This window comes from Tauraco erythrolophus, chromosome 5, assembly GCF_009769465.1.
Source record: "Tauraco erythrolophus isolate bTauEry1 chromosome 5, bTauEry1.pri, whole genome shotgun sequence".
In the NCBI taxonomy this organism is placed as follows: Eukaryota; Metazoa; Chordata; class Aves; order Musophagiformes; family Musophagidae; genus Tauraco; species Tauraco erythrolophus.
Genome location: NC_141469.1, coordinates 51,476,710 through 51,491,599, shown reverse-complemented (window position 1 = coordinate 51,491,599; position 14,890 = coordinate 51,476,710). Strand labels below are relative to the sequence as shown.

Genomic DNA, 14,890 nt, shown 5'->3' with positions numbered 1-14,890 from the left:
TTCATTCAGATGCTACAGTACAAAACTGATACAAAACATTTAACCTCCTGATCTGCCATGCTGTATTTGTGCATGACTTTGTCAAACAAATCTTACATTTTTTTAAAACAGCAGTTGACTAGTACATGAAAAATAATTTAATCCAATAAAAGGAATTTATAATACTGAAGTTAAAATGAACAGCAATGTTGAGCTTGTTTTAGATTACTGCCTTTCCACAAACTTTCTGTCTGCTTTGCCCAGAAAAAAGGTTTTTCAGAAAACAACCATTTCTACATAAAACTTTCTACTCTAACTGGATTTAGGATCATCTGCTCCTTGTCTTCTGTATTCATGGAAGGAGCACCAGCAAATCCACTGAGAATATAAATCTAGTATTGCTTTCGTCTCAGAAAATTTGAGGTCACTGCCTACACCAAAAGCATACTGCAAGTTACTGAAAGCAGACGAAGAACTGAAAGAACTGCTATTTTTTACATTACATTCATTTGCACTCTTAGTTCAGGATATGAAATACCGGAAGTCTAAAAATGTTTCAAAAAATGAATAAATCACCTGCATTCTAAAGTTAAGAACACAACCATATACTTGAGTCAGACCTACCTGCAGACCTGTCATGATTGTATTAAGAAATGACACCCTAGTAACTCTGATTTAATAAGCATCAAAACATTACGATTGCCAAGACAAACAAGCAAACCACTTCCCTCAGAAAACTTTCAGGTAATGCAACACTGTTCAAAAGTGTTCAGTGAAAATCAAGCCCTTTATCAAAAGGAGAAATACAAGGCAACAACAGTAGCAAAAAATGTCTTGTTTGGTACAAATGCCTAAACCATGATCTTCAGCAATTATCTCCACAGACTGGCAGCTGAATCCTGAAGTACATTAAAATCTTATTTGAGAACATCAATAGGAACTGAAACTATAGATGTCTAATTAGAACTGTATCCACAACAAACAGGACCAAGGACAAATGCTTCTATGTTCTCTGTACTTACCACTCTACCATTTGGAACAAAACTGTCACCGTACGGTAACAACCCTAAAAACGCTATGTGACATACCCATTCCATAATAAAAAACAACTCTCTACCTTACAAACTTAATACAATTATCTCTGAAAACAAAATTTAATTCGTACAGCTTCTCCTTTATAACATTTCATTGATTTCATTTTACTTTTTTGTTTTCAAGTCACAATCATTAGAAACATTGTTAAAGAGCTGAAAAAACTCTAGATTGAGACTAACTGTGCATAGTTTGATATTGACAAGTATTAAAGAGCCTGAATTAATAATTAAATGTAACCTTCAAAGTTCCCCCAATTAATGTTTGCAAATAACTTACCCATATTGTGAAGCTCCTGTCTTAATATCCCCTATGGTGACTTGAACATCATCTTCATCATCGTCACTATCACTATCACTGTCATCCTCAGCCTCTGCCACCTTCTACGAAAGAAAAAGTCATTGCTTAGACAAAAAGCAGCCACTTACCTTTAGAGTGGAAAAATAATCCAGACAGAACTATCCGTTCTGGAAATCTTTGAAAGAAGAAAATTCTCCTTTTCCTAGACGACAGCACTGAGTAGCATTAACAGTAAATTTAGGAAGCTCATCTGCTGAAACGCTACAAGGGAAGAATCTTTAACACAAAGTTTCTGTTTCTGAAACATCATATTTCCTAAATAAACATAAAATAGATCCACTATCCAATATCCTTCTTCCCTCTATCAAGCTCATACACATTGGTTCTACTCTTGTCACTCAGGAAATAACTTAAAACATATGCAAGACTAGCTTCTTGCCATCCTCAATTACATATCAGAGTAATTCAAATAAACATTTTGCTAGTTGTAGATGGACACTGCCCTTCAGAGAAATCTACTCCACTCCTAACATCAGTAAACTATACAAAATATTTGAGATTTTTCAGCAAACAAACTGAAAAAAACAGGTACAAGAGCACACTGCATGCTGTTCTCTCCCATAGCATTCAAGCTTGCTGGTAACTAAAAACAGTCATGCCAGTTCATATCAAGATTTCGCCTAGCCTAATGTTCTGAGTTTGTCTGGTGTTTTGTTTCGATTTCCCCCCCACCCAGAGACCACAGAGGAGAGAAAAAAGAGGGCAAATAAGTATGATGCTCTGCTTTAACACTCTTTCAGCTGCTGATTATTATCAGCTCAGGACATTTCTTAAGCCAGTTAGTTTGTATATTTAGTAACTCCCAACAGATCTTTCTCTCAAACACTTGCCCAGACTTCCCTCGGACTCATATAAAATCCCAGCATCTCTTTGAGAAGGAACTCCATAGCATCGTCTACTGCATGAACCTCTTTTAGTTGTTCTCATCTTGGCTACCACGACTTTCATTTAACAGACCCAGTTCTCCTATGGAAGGGACTGTAAGAAGTCAATCCTTATTTACAGTCTTCATACATTATTTCGTTGGCCTCTATCATATTCTATGCACAGCTGTCTTCCAGGCTGCAAAGTCCTTGTCCACTCAGCTACTCCTTGTATGGAAGCTACCTCGATTGCTCTTGCTGCTTCTCTCAACTTTTTCCAGTTGAAGTAAAGCCTTTCTGATGTGAAGGGAACAGGACAGCAAACAGAATTCAGGGTGCAACTGAATCATGAATTTATGGTATAATGATATCTTCCATTTTGTTCTCTATTCTTTTATGCTACATCCCAAGGTTTAACTGCTTTTTAGATTTCACACAAGCACTTAACCATAATTTTCATGAATCTTTCCACATATCTTAGTACATCCCTCCTAAGTGGTAACGATCAGCTCAGAGACCACCATTTTATTTGTAAACCTGTTCTTCCTCCTATGAACATCACCATTCTTTTTCTACATAGAATTTCAATAATTATTTATTAACCTGTCAGTTTTTTACAACTAGTCCTTGCTCTTACTATCTTGAATTACTTTACAACATCAGGAAACTTGTGATCCCACAACTCACCCCTTTTCCAAGTAATTTATAAACACATTAAACAGCACAAGATATGCACAACATTCCAGAGATCTCACTGGAGGTGACCTTCCTTCACTGTGAAAATGGAACCTTTACTTCTACCCTCTGTATTCTCTCTTTTACACATCAATTATCCATGTGGGACTCTCATCCTATAACTGCTTAGTCTTCTTAAAATCCTTTGGTGAGAAACTTCTTTAAAAACTTTGTGAAATTTGAGTGAACTTTATCAACCAGATCACCCTTCTCCACATACTTGTTGAATCCTTCAGCAAGAGGCTGAACATACCAAAGCCATGTTGACTCTGTCCAGGTAGCCTGCAGTTATCCAAGTACAGCTGAGTTATAGCCCTTATCTATTATACCATCTATTAACTTGCTTGGCACATAAATTAGACAAAAATAAGCATCTGCACAGAAGATAAGATGTTAGAGTGCAGTTCATCCTTGCTATACAACATGAATATAACCTACATAACAATTAAGAGTTTAATCAAGGGGTGGGGGGGAAAGTTTAGATCAGTATAGATACTCTGTAAATTACTACTGTAGACAGACCACAGTCTTTCAATGTCCCACTGCTGAAAAGTACAAGTTCACCACTCTCACACAACCAGGCAACCCACACAGTAGAGAGCCATCACAAATGCATCAAAGAGAAAATAAAATTTTGTCTGGAGCATGTGCCTTTTCAGCCAAGACCAATTTCACTTACAAACAATGATTTCTTAGTTCCCTCCTCACAGAAATATTCACCTTTTCTTATTCAACCAACTTGAACACCATCTGTTTTTCTAGGTTGCTGCTGACCCTTCATGTGCATCTTTTACCGTACAGTTCTTAATTTTATAGAGATGTTCTAATGATATCCTAACAACACTAGGCTTTATACAGGTGAAAAATACAAAGATATGCAAGTACCAGAAAATTGCGCCAATGAGGATTTTCAGAAATATTTTAAAATCAGCATGTCCAAAAGAAGCATGCTATTGTATCCTTGCATCTAAACTATTAAATCTACTGCCCACTTACATATTAGCATCAGGACAAAAAGCCTTTGGTGCAGTTACAATAAAGAGCTTTTCAGTTTAAATAACTGAAACAAATTTTTTAAGTTTTTATAAGCTTCCCCCCCCAACTTTAAATAAGTTGTAATATCTTTTGATATTTGATTGTAAATATGCTTTTGAGAGAGGCCAGTCCTTAAAACTTGCACAAATATCACGATAATGGTTTCTGCATCACTTAAGAGAATTCTTGCAAGACACAAGCTAAAAATTCCAGTGAAGTAAAATGACAGTTTTTTCATAGAACAGAATTAAACTGTTCCTGAGGCCTTTTAACAACACCGCAACTGTAAATTTAATTTCCTGGTCCTTTCCTTCACCATACCAGCACTGAAGTTATAAGACATATTGAACATCGAAGACTACTACCAAACAAGTCTGTCATGTTGCATCTGAAAGGCAAGTGTAATTCACCTCTTGATCCATATTTTCACATAGTTCTGCAAATGCTTATTGTTCATCAAGTTCAAAAAAGAAAAATGATCAGAGGATCTTTCCTATCAGTAAGGAAAAATAGAGAGAGTATCATTTTGAAGAGGATGTCTTTGAGAAAAGACAGCTGTCTTGAGGCACCATCTTTCCCCAGAAAAAACCTGGAAGTGCTATTCATTTATCTTCTCTAAGTTAGATTTAAAAAGTGGACTGCAGCTGGAAATTTGATTTCCTAATTTAGTAATTTCTACAGAGTTTCTGTAGATAGTGTCAAACATCTTTCAGAAACAAAATAAAAATCAAAAGGCGTACACTTACGCATTAATTCATTTAAGTCCTAGAGAAATTATGAATACTCCATAAATCCGAACAAATTAAAGCAGTATTTCAAAAACACATTTAAAACTACCGTTTTCACAACGCCATTTTCTGCAGCTTCCTCTTCATTTCCAGGTGGAGGTGGAGCACTTAAACAAAACAAACAGGAAAAGATGAAACTAGGTATTTATGCACATACTGTTTCACGCATATCAGCTAATGATGAAAAAAGTCTTGCTACATCATTCCAGAGAAAAGCCGAAGCTCCAGTTATCTTCTGCATTAAGTAAAAAAAATAACTTATTAAAAAAAATTCTAGACAGGTATAATTTTATACTAGCAAGGTAATATTTAGCTATGATAGACCACACTAGCTGGATGTTTGTAGAATAGTTGGAAGTAGTAAGGCACTACACCTGGATCCTCTTTTGAAATCAAAATGGAGTATTTAATAATATACGAAGGGAGAATAACAGCTTTTCTTTTCTTCCCTGCAGACCAACACTTTTCAAAGGCATAATGGAAAAATATTATAAATATTTTTTATATATATTTATATATATTTATATATATTTATATTTATAATATAAATAAAAAAATTTAAATACCCATAGGTAACGTACTGAATCAAAACTTTCACATCTGCATTGTGAGATTTTCTTCCACCGCATGGCATAGCTACAATTCAATGATGAATTCAATTATAACTGTAGATTGAAAACTGTAAAAATTTTAAACTAGTGGCCCATCTAAAATGGCCAACACTGTCTAATCCATGCAAATGACCTGTCTCACTGGGCTCTCAGCAATATTTTAATTTCCACGGTTCCATTAACTGTTAGGATGTTGCACCACAAATAGCAGAGTAAGTAGGGAGCCATTTAGAAACAACGTTCTTCCAGTGAAAAGATATTTCTGAAATGGAGTGAGCAACTGCCAATTTTTATTGAACAGAGTGATTTTTATCCTGTCTTCTGTTGGCAGAAAAACCACTCATGAGCATTGCACCAAAACCCTACACAGCCCAGGTACGGCTCCAGGATTCAAGCTCAACTATTTCACTTCATCACCCAGTAAAATGACACACTAGCTACAGAATCTGAATAAAACATCGTGATTTTTATATATACTAAGAATGCCAAAATTGAGAGACCGGAGACCAAAACTTTTAACAGGTAAACTGTCACCACACTTCCAGAGTTTCAAACACAACCTGTAAGATGCATAAGCTACCATTTGCTAGTTGTTTTAGTCCACAAGTATGTATTGAGGCAGCCAAATGCCAAGCTAGATACTATTAACCAGAAGCTGGAGTAAAGCACCATTGTTTCTAAACATCATTTTGGTTGCCATGCAAATAATATTCTTAAACAACAGTAACACTGACAAAAGGTGCCAGGTCAGGAAAAGGTAAGTGAACACAAGGAATCAACTGATACGGAATAGCTTCCAAATAAAGAGCAAATAAATAATTAGAATTCTTTGTCCTGGAAAAGAGATGCAAGACAAGACAAATGCAACAGAGGTCTAGAAAACTATTAAGTGACATGGAAAAGGTGACAGGAAACAACCTGTTTCTTACACTACAAGAACTAATGGGAATCAAATAATTGCATCTAGTAGCTGCTTCAAAACAATACTGTATGTAGTCAAGTGGTAGAGTACAGTCATTACTGCTGTATCACACTACGCCTGTCAAAAGCTGACGTCAGTTCAAAAAAGCAACTGAGCAAGTCTAAGGACAGGAAGTCCACCAAGGGTAACTAAATTCAAGAGTTCTCACTGAAAAAATCTCTGTTGACTGGAAGCATTTATAGAAAATAACAATGCATGTTATCTTTAATTTCCTTTGACAATCAACAATTTCCACAGTTTATCAATCGTGAGACTTCTTTCGTTCAGTCCGAGAGGCTGATTCCCGTTTCTAGTCATTCATTGCTACAAACCTCCATCAATTTAGTTTAGATTAGGAGCATCTTTTTGCATTCTCTCATACAGCTCCTTATAACTCAAGCAGGCTCCCTCAAATGCTTCCAAAGCTTTTTCTAAACTTCTCACAAATACTCTTACTAATAAAAAAAAACAACCCCAAAACCCTAAGTAGATCTGTTATGGGACCTGCATATCAAACTAGCTCATAATCTTCCCCTGCTTCCTTGTATTCCTCTTTTTGCAACCACATTGTAAACTCTTTGGGAGACAGACTGTTTTGTAACTTCTAAATTATCTAGAACAAATGACATCCTCATCCATTACTAAGACTGCAAAGCACAATGATTACAGAAACATGAGACCCGTTGGCATTTTGTTAGGGGCTACTGCTGTCCATGCAGTTAAAACTTAAAATAACTTTCATACTTAAGTACCCCAAAATCACAGGTAAAACCATTTCACAGAAAAGCCAAGTCATTTTAGCAGATCAAAGGCGCTATCTTAAGGGGATTTTCGAAGACACCAAACAAAGTGCGTTCAGTCACCATGAACTTTCAAGCGTCTGGGAAGAAGAATATAATGAATACAATTTTTCTGCAGCTACACATACAGGACTTCCAGTTGTCAAGATACTCACCTAGCTTTTTCTTCCTCTGGTCTCTCTGCTTCATTTTCATTTTCATCTACCACAAAAAAAAAGAAACACAGTAGTTACGAATAAAATCCCTTGAATACCAACCGTGACAGATATCTTGCCATGTAGATTATTAGGCAACTCTTCAGTTTACTATCCCATAACCCTTGAGACGTTTTCATCACGTTTCAATTGTGAAATCAGCCGAGCAGACCCCTAAGCCCTCGCAGTGCTCCACACTGACAGGTCAACCACGGGGGCAGGGTTTAGTTTACAGGTTTCATCACGATTTGAACGTAAATAAAGTCCCTAAAGAAAGTTCATACGTAAGAGGTTAAGGCTCTGCTTCAGTACTTCACCGCCGGCAGCCCAAGCAAGGAGCTACGAGGAAGAGGCTCGGCCGCCCCAGGGGTGCATGTGGGGCCGGAGCGCCATGCGGGCCGCCCGCCGCGGTGGCCCAGCACGCCTCGGCCCGCACGGCCGGGAGACCCTCAGCGCCGCAGAGACCGGCAGCCGAGAGCCCGCGGGGGAGGGGGCAGGGAGCCGCGGCGGCGGCGGGGAGGGGGCCGCGCACAGGCCCGGGCCGGCACCGCCGGAGGGCTGGCCAGGAGGAGGGGACTGAGCAACCGCGGGGGTGGCGGGACGGGGGACCCTTTTAAACGGCCGCCAGCCCGCCCGGCTCGGCGAGCAGGTGCGGGCCGCGCTCGGCCACGGGCCGGCCTGGCGAGGCGGCGCACGCCGCGGCCTACCCCCCCCCTCACCCCTGCCGCGACGGCGGGGCAGAGCGCCGGGATGACGAGCGGGGCGGGCGGTGGGCTGGGGTCGGGGGTCCGGGAAGGTCCGTACCGCCATAGAGCCACTCCTCCTCCTCCTCGTCCCCGGCGGCCCCGCCGACGTCCGCCGACAGCCGCTCCACCTCGCCGGTAGACATGGCCGCCTCCCGCGGGACGGGACGGCCCAGGCCCGGCGGCGCCGGGGCCCCCCGCCGCTCGGCAGCACCGCCGCGCCGCCTCGGGCCTTCGCCGGCGCCTCAGGCCGCGACCGGGCAAGCGCCCGGGAAGTGGCGAGCGCCCGCCCGGTCCAACGGCACCGCTCGCGGAGGAACCGCTGCCGCCTGCTCGGCGCTTCCCCCTCCCCCGCCGAGTGAGTGACACGCACAGGAAGCGGGCCCGGCCCGGCCCCACGGCGCCCTGGGCACGGGCATGCGGGGGGCGGCCCGGCGGCGCCCGGTCGCGCTGCGAGGGCGGGCGGCTGGCGAAGGGAGGTGGCCGGCCGCGCCCCGGAGCCCTCCGCTCTCCGAAGGGCCCTACGGGGCCGGGGGAAGCCGCCCGCCATGAGTCGGGAGAAGCGGAGGGGCCTCCCGGCCGCCCGCGGGAGGAGCGGGCCGGGCCGAAGGCGAAGGGGGAGAGCTGCCGTGCGGCCAGGCCGGGCCCAGCCCGGGGCTGTGCTCCCGGCGGAGCCGGCGCCGCTGCCCGGGCCGGGCTCGCACGCCGGTCCCCGCTCGGCGCGCTGCCGGTCGCCAGGACTCACCTCGGCTGTGCCTTCCCCGCCCTGCCGAGCCTCGGCGTGCCTGCGAGAGCCGCCTTCCCTTCCTCTCGCAGGTTTTTGTCTCCGTTACTCTCGGCCGTCCTTGTGCTCTTCGCCATCTCCCAAGCGCCCGTCCGTCTCCTCAGCAGGCATCACCGGCAGCGTGGCGAGCTCCTGCCAGACATCCTCGCCCGTGTCCAGGAGCAGGACTTGCCCAAACACACGTACCGTCCAGAGCCGTGCTTCTACTGGCGGCTGATGGCGGCTGGCGGGGGGGAGTATAACCACAGGATAAACACGCGCTGCTACTCCTACTAGTACTGTCCTAGCTCTCAGCTCAGGGACTCTCCCAGCTGGAGGTAAATATTTTAGGTTTAACAACTCTATTTTATAGATTTATTATTTTTTTTTTTTACCTCCACGAATTGCTAGTTTTATTTTTAGCTCTAGTAAGAGTGGAGTAACATTCATAGTGTGCTGTGAATGTTCCAGAGCGTAACTATGCGTTTCATGAAGAAATTGCTCTATTTTAAAAGTGGTGGGAAGTAGCAAGCCGTTTTTACTGATGATTTACTCACTTTACATCTGTGGATACTGCATTGACCACTTCAAGATTCATAAGAAAATGTAAGTACCAACAACTGTCAAAACAAGTTTTGACCAGTTCTGTGTACAAATGGAGTCTTCAGCATCTTAGGATGTTTGTGAAAACTAAAAAAGGGCCCCCTTTTTTCACAGCAGGACAGCTCGTGAAAAATCAGACTAGAGGACCTGGCTGTATTACAAACACATCACAAGTGGGTGGGAGAAGCTTATTCTTTGAGTTGCCTGCAGAGAACCTCGTTTTAAAGTTTCACGTATGGCAGTACGTTTCACTGGAGTTCACATGAACAAGCTACCTTCTCAAAAGGCATTTTTTTCCCCTGAAATTAAATGTTTGAGTGTCATTTACAGATCACGAATTATGTGGTATAATTGAGTGGATTTTCATACTGCAATTCCATATTTTATAAATATAGTAGTGGAGTCAACAAAGGTGTTTTTCACCCAAAACATTTCTCAACACTTGTTTCTCATAAATTTGTTTTGTAGTACCTCTTACTGGGCGTAAGTATCTTTCTTCATTTACTTGGCTATTTAATACACTTCTGGCTGACATTAAAAGATGTGATAGAACTCTAATAGTTTCCTTTGACTGCAGACCCAAGGAATAAGAAAAAAAAAACACTTTTGTGGAAAACGCCATGAAGAGAAGGCAGGAGGAGGTGTAGAATGTAAAATCTCTTAAAATATATCAATGCAGATCCTCAAAGAAGTTTTCCATGAGCTGGTGGTCACATAAAAATCCATCTTGAATAGCTTGAGCAGCTTAAACACTGGAAACTGGCACAAGAAGGCTAAGTCCCGAAAATAGCTGCTAGCCTTCCACTGCTCCCAGGAAGATCTTTATCCCCCTCTGGCTCTGGACAGACAGAGTGCTCTGAACCCATTTCCTGCTTTTGCTTCCAAGGACAAAGTGCTGGCCTAGATGGCACTTGAACTTCTGCCCTCAAAGGTGGAAACTCCCACCAGTCCCAGGCACTGGAAGGGACGTTGTGGTTTCTCCTTACTGCTGGGCAGAGGGAGAGCAGCAGTTGGGCCTGAAAAAAACGCTTCTCCCAAGGCCCCGAGTAGCTAAAAGGCTGAGGACAGAGGAAGACATCTTTGCAATCTGCATAAACATCTTAACTCGTGGGTTACACTCCAGAAACCCACAAGAAGATACCAAGTTTCAGGAGCCCTTTAATACAGTTCTTTTTCTAACACTAGTTGTAAATTTGCACATAGGATAAAATAAGCTGTAAAAATCACTTAAGATAATTTTGTTTTGTAATTTAACCACTGTGCTTTAAACTGATCAACCTCATTGTATCTTCCGGCTAGTAATCCTTCTGCATATGCAGAACTAGTTGCAGTCTATGAGTATTTATAAAGTAAAAAAGCTATTTGTTTTCTTAAAAAAGCATCTGTTGTTTTGACAATATCTTTAAAAAAAACACCCAGCCTTTAAAAAATGCTAACGAAAGAGTTGGGCAAGCTATACTATATCTAGCTTTTGTCCATGGCACCCAAGCATAAAGCAGAAGCTCAGAGATACATAATCTCTGAGGTAATTCAGTCTGAGAGGAGGATAATTCTACTTGTGCATAAGCCCAGGGGCCCAGTGGTTAACCATCCCCAATCCTTTCTTGGCATTAATTTTTCAAGTCCAAATAACCGGGAAGGCTATTAACGTGCATATTTTCTAGCATCATAAAGTTATATGCCCTAAGGTTAAAATAACAAATTGGAGTTGGAACAGCAGAAAGCTGTAAGTCTGAATTTGGAAGAGGGAAGAATGCATCAGGGTAGGAATATGCGTGAAGCAGACTGGAAGGAGAGGATTTAATTACTGGAAATCTGGTGATTCCACATTATTCTCCTTTTTCAGTGTTCTGAAACCTGCAAGAGACTGTCTGTCATGGTTTAGCCCCAGGTGGCAACTAAGCACCATGCAGCTGCTTGCTCACTCCCTTCTTGGTGGGATGGAGAAGAGAAAACTGTAACAAAAGGCTCGAGGGTTGACACAAGGACAGGGAGGGATCGCCCACCAACCATGGCCACAGGCAAAACAGACTCGGCTTGGGGACAAATCAATTTAATTTGTTACCAATTGCATCAGAGAGGACAATGAAGAAAAAAAAGCCAGCTCTTAAAAACACCTTCCCCCCATCCCTCCCTTTTCCTGGCTCTATCTTCTCCCTTCAGCAGCGCTGGGGGACAGGGAATGGGGGTTGCAGGTCAGTTTGTCACACGCTGTTTCTGCCACTCCTTTGCCTTCAAGGGCAGGACTCCTGACACTCTTCCTCTGTTCCAACGTGGGGCCCCTTCCCACAGGAGATAGCTCTCTACGATCTTCTCTGCTGTGAGTCCTTCCCGAGGGATGCAGTCCTTATTCATCAGATTGCTCCAGTGTGGGTTTTTCCCACAGAGTCACGGCTTAGGGCACAGCCACCTGCTCCAGTATGGGGTTTTCCATGGGCTGCAGATGCATCTCTGCTCCACTGTTAATCTCCAGCAGCATGCCAGTCCTTCCCATGGAGACAGTCCTCTATGAACTCCCTTAGGCACAGGCATCTGTGCTGCAGCGTGGAGTCCTACACAGGCTGCAGGTTGGTCTCTGCTCCACTATTTCTCTCATGGACTATAGGGGGGCTGCAGGGAAATCTCAGCTCCGGCACACCTCCTCCCGGTCCATATTCACTGACCTTGGTGTCTGCGTAGTTGTTTCTCTCAGATCTCAGCCCTCTCTCTGCTGAAGCCATGCCAGGCCCGACGAGCCTCAGCAGTCTCAGCAGGACAAACTCCGCCCAGTGGGCACCACGGGAGTGGGGCACTTGGGAGCGCTCCAAGCTGCACCACCATGGCCATTGCCAGTCGAGTGGCAGCAGCCCAGTGCAGGCAGCCACCTGCACAGGAGGCCAGGGACCAGTCCCCCATCTCCTCCCTCTCTTCACTGCAGGTCTCCAATGGTGCAGGTTCCTTTGTCCCTTCTTAAATGTATTATTCACTGAGGTGCTGACTGGCTCAACCCTGGTCAGCAGTAGGTCAAACCTGCAGCCGGGGAAGCTACTTGCAGCTCCTTACAGGGGCTATCCCTGTAGCCCCTCCCCTGCTACCAAAACTCTACCACATAAACCCAGCACAGAGACCTAAGAAGACTAGTTAACATAGTGGATTAAATAATTAAACCATCTACCTTTTTGTTATTGCTGATAATCCCAAGATATCAGAAAAAGTATCCTCCTCATTCTGCACTAAGCAGGTTGCTCAAGTGAAATATTGTGTACAATATACATTTGCAAGCGAGCCATGCATTCACTGGGGAGAATTATGGTATTTTTTCTAGTTAGATTTGAAAGTGATTTTGAGATCAACAGCTTTTTAAAAGAGAAATTGAATTAAATTAATTTGTCATATGTCACCAGCTGTATATCACAAAAGTTGTATTTATTAAAAGAGAATATTTCATGTTGTTAGCTCATCAACCACTGGGTTTGTTAATAGTAACACAAGAAATGCAGAATTATAGGACAGGGAGTGGCAATGGAAGTTTCATCTTTCCAGTGCTACAGGTTTGAAAAAGTATCGGCAAAACGGTTGTTCTCTCAGTGTTAACAAAGATACCAAGGCAGCACAAAAGAGGTTGCGACACAAATAGTGACATTGAATTGTTTTAACATTTACCAGGAGCAAGACCGAAGAAGTTCCCAGCCTTTTCAGGAAAACGTCAGGCTAAACTGAACTGTCAGTTGCCAGGCATCCCTCCTGGTACTGGCCAGGGCAACAGACTGTAGCAGAGTTGCTAATATGGACTGTAGGTGAAAAAAACATTGTAATGTTTGTCAGAATTTGGCACTGCAAGCAAAAAGAAGAGGCCCCTCCCCTCCCCTCCCAGAGGTGTATCCCTGCTGCTGCTCTGGCGGTGTAACAGACCTGGGCGGGAGAACTGGCCGAGGCTAACCCCTGCGGACACCAAGCCCTGGACTGGGTAGCAGGAGCAGTGCGCGGGCAGCCCTTCGGCAGCCGCGCAGGGCACGGGCGGCCTCCCGGGGGGACACCACAGCACTGCCTCCGCGGAAAGGAAAAGCCTCACCGCCGCCGTTAACCCCGCCAGAGGCACCGGGGCCTCCGCAGCCTCTCGGGGCACTCCCTCCGCACAGAGCTGCCGCTGCCGCCGCCGCCGCCGCCAGCCAACAACCCCGAGCGACCCCGCCGCCGCCTCCGTTCTGTCACGGAGAGGGACGGCACCGCACGGTGTCCCCGCCCCTCCCCGCCGGCGGGCAGCCAACCCGCGCCCGCCACGTCATCCCGCGGCGCCGGCGGCGCGCCGGGCACGTGCGGTGTGTTGTGGCTGTCAGCGCTGCCCGCCGCCGTCGCCATGGCGGTGCCGGAGCTGCGGCGGGTGTGCTGGCAGGCCTGGGAGCCCGTGCTCGTCAGGGCGCGCCGGGCCGTCGTCTTCCTGGACGCGGCCTCCGCTGAGGCGCTGCACTGGGGCGGCGGTGGGGCGGGCGAGCTGCTGGCGGCGGGGGCTCTGGCTGTCAGGGCGCTGGCTGCTGAGGCGGAGATGGCGGCGGGGGCGGCCCGCGTCGTCTTCGTGGTGAGCGGGATGCTGCGGGGCGGCACAGCCGCCGCGGTGCGCGGCGTGCTGGATCGGGGCGCCGTGCGGCACTGCGTACTGGTGTCCGACGGCGAGGCGGAGGGCGGCGGGCCGGCCGAGCTGGAGGAGACGTTGCAGCGGTGGATTGGCGAGGGCGGCCGCGCCGAGGTGGTGGTGCGGGGCTCGCCGCTCCTGGCCCCCGTCTCGGCGGAGCTCTGCCTGCTGCCCGCCCTGGCGGCTCTCTTCCCGCCTCTGCCCGGTCCCGGCGGGCCCAGCTCTGCGGAGGTCGGGCTGGGCGCCCTGCCCGCCGAGCTGCGGGCGGCGGTGCGGGCCCTGGTGGGCAACCTCGACACTCTGTTCACCGCCCTGGGCCTGCGGGAGGAGAGCTTCGCCGTGGGGACCCTCAGCAGGGTCATCGCTGCTGAGCTGGCAAGCTATGCCCCAGCCAGGAACAGGAGAAGGACGGCCACCAACAAGGCCTCTGTCATCTTCGTGGACAGGACATTGGACCTCGCTGGTAAGAAACCCACCGCTGGTGGGGGCTGTCATCCCTGGAAGCCCACATCCACCCCATCAGGAGGTTTTAGGATAGTTGTGAGAGTCCTCATGGCCTGAGAGCATGTGTGACACCATGGCTGTGGTGGTTGCCAACACATCCTTGCTCCCCACTGGGTCATGGAAACCAAGTGAGAAGCAGAAGGCTGTGCTGGAAACACAAGGGTTTGTTTCTGGCACTTCCACTTTACTGCAAACTAGAGACCTTATCTGTGTCGGTATGTCATCCCAAGGTGTGAAGGAAATCGTGTCC

At 45.9% G+C, this 14,890-nt stretch overlaps 2 protein-coding genes across 13 annotated transcripts in view; one reads left to right on the top strand and one right to left on the bottom strand.

Moving 5' to 3' along the window:
• The window catches only part of FIP1L1 (factor interacting with PAPOLA and CPSF1), a 42,297-nt gene extending 33,990 nt beyond the window's left edge, over window positions 1-8,307 (bottom strand). For 6 of the 11 annotated variants that reach the window (XM_086611824.1, XM_086611825.1, XM_086611826.1 and 3 more), the window contains exons 1-5: window positions 8,223-8,307; window positions 7,380-7,425; window positions 4,902-4,959; window positions 1,351-1,454; window positions 45-47 (exon numbers count right to left, since the gene is read on the bottom strand). In XM_086611824.1, coding sequence (XP_086467950.1) covers window positions 45-47; window positions 1,351-1,454; window positions 4,902-4,959; window positions 7,380-7,425; window positions 8,223-8,307 — 296 coding nt within the window. The remainder of the gene's footprint in view (window positions 1-44; window positions 48-1,350; window positions 1,455-4,901; window positions 4,960-7,379; window positions 7,426-8,222) is intronic. The other 5 variants (XM_086611818.1, XM_086611819.1, XM_086611821.1 and 2 more) reach the window with 1 other exon arrangement.
• Window positions 8,308-13,863: 5,556 nt separating this feature from the next.
• SCFD2 (sec1 family domain containing 2) overlaps window positions 13,864-14,890 on the top strand; it is a 209,287-nt gene continuing 208,260 nt past the window's right edge. For both annotated transcript variants that reach the window (XM_086612205.1, XM_086612206.1), the window contains exon 1: window positions 13,864-14,599. In XM_086612205.1, the coding sequence (XP_086468331.1) occupies window positions 13,864-14,599 (736 nt within the window). The remainder of the gene's footprint in view (window positions 14,600-14,890) is intronic.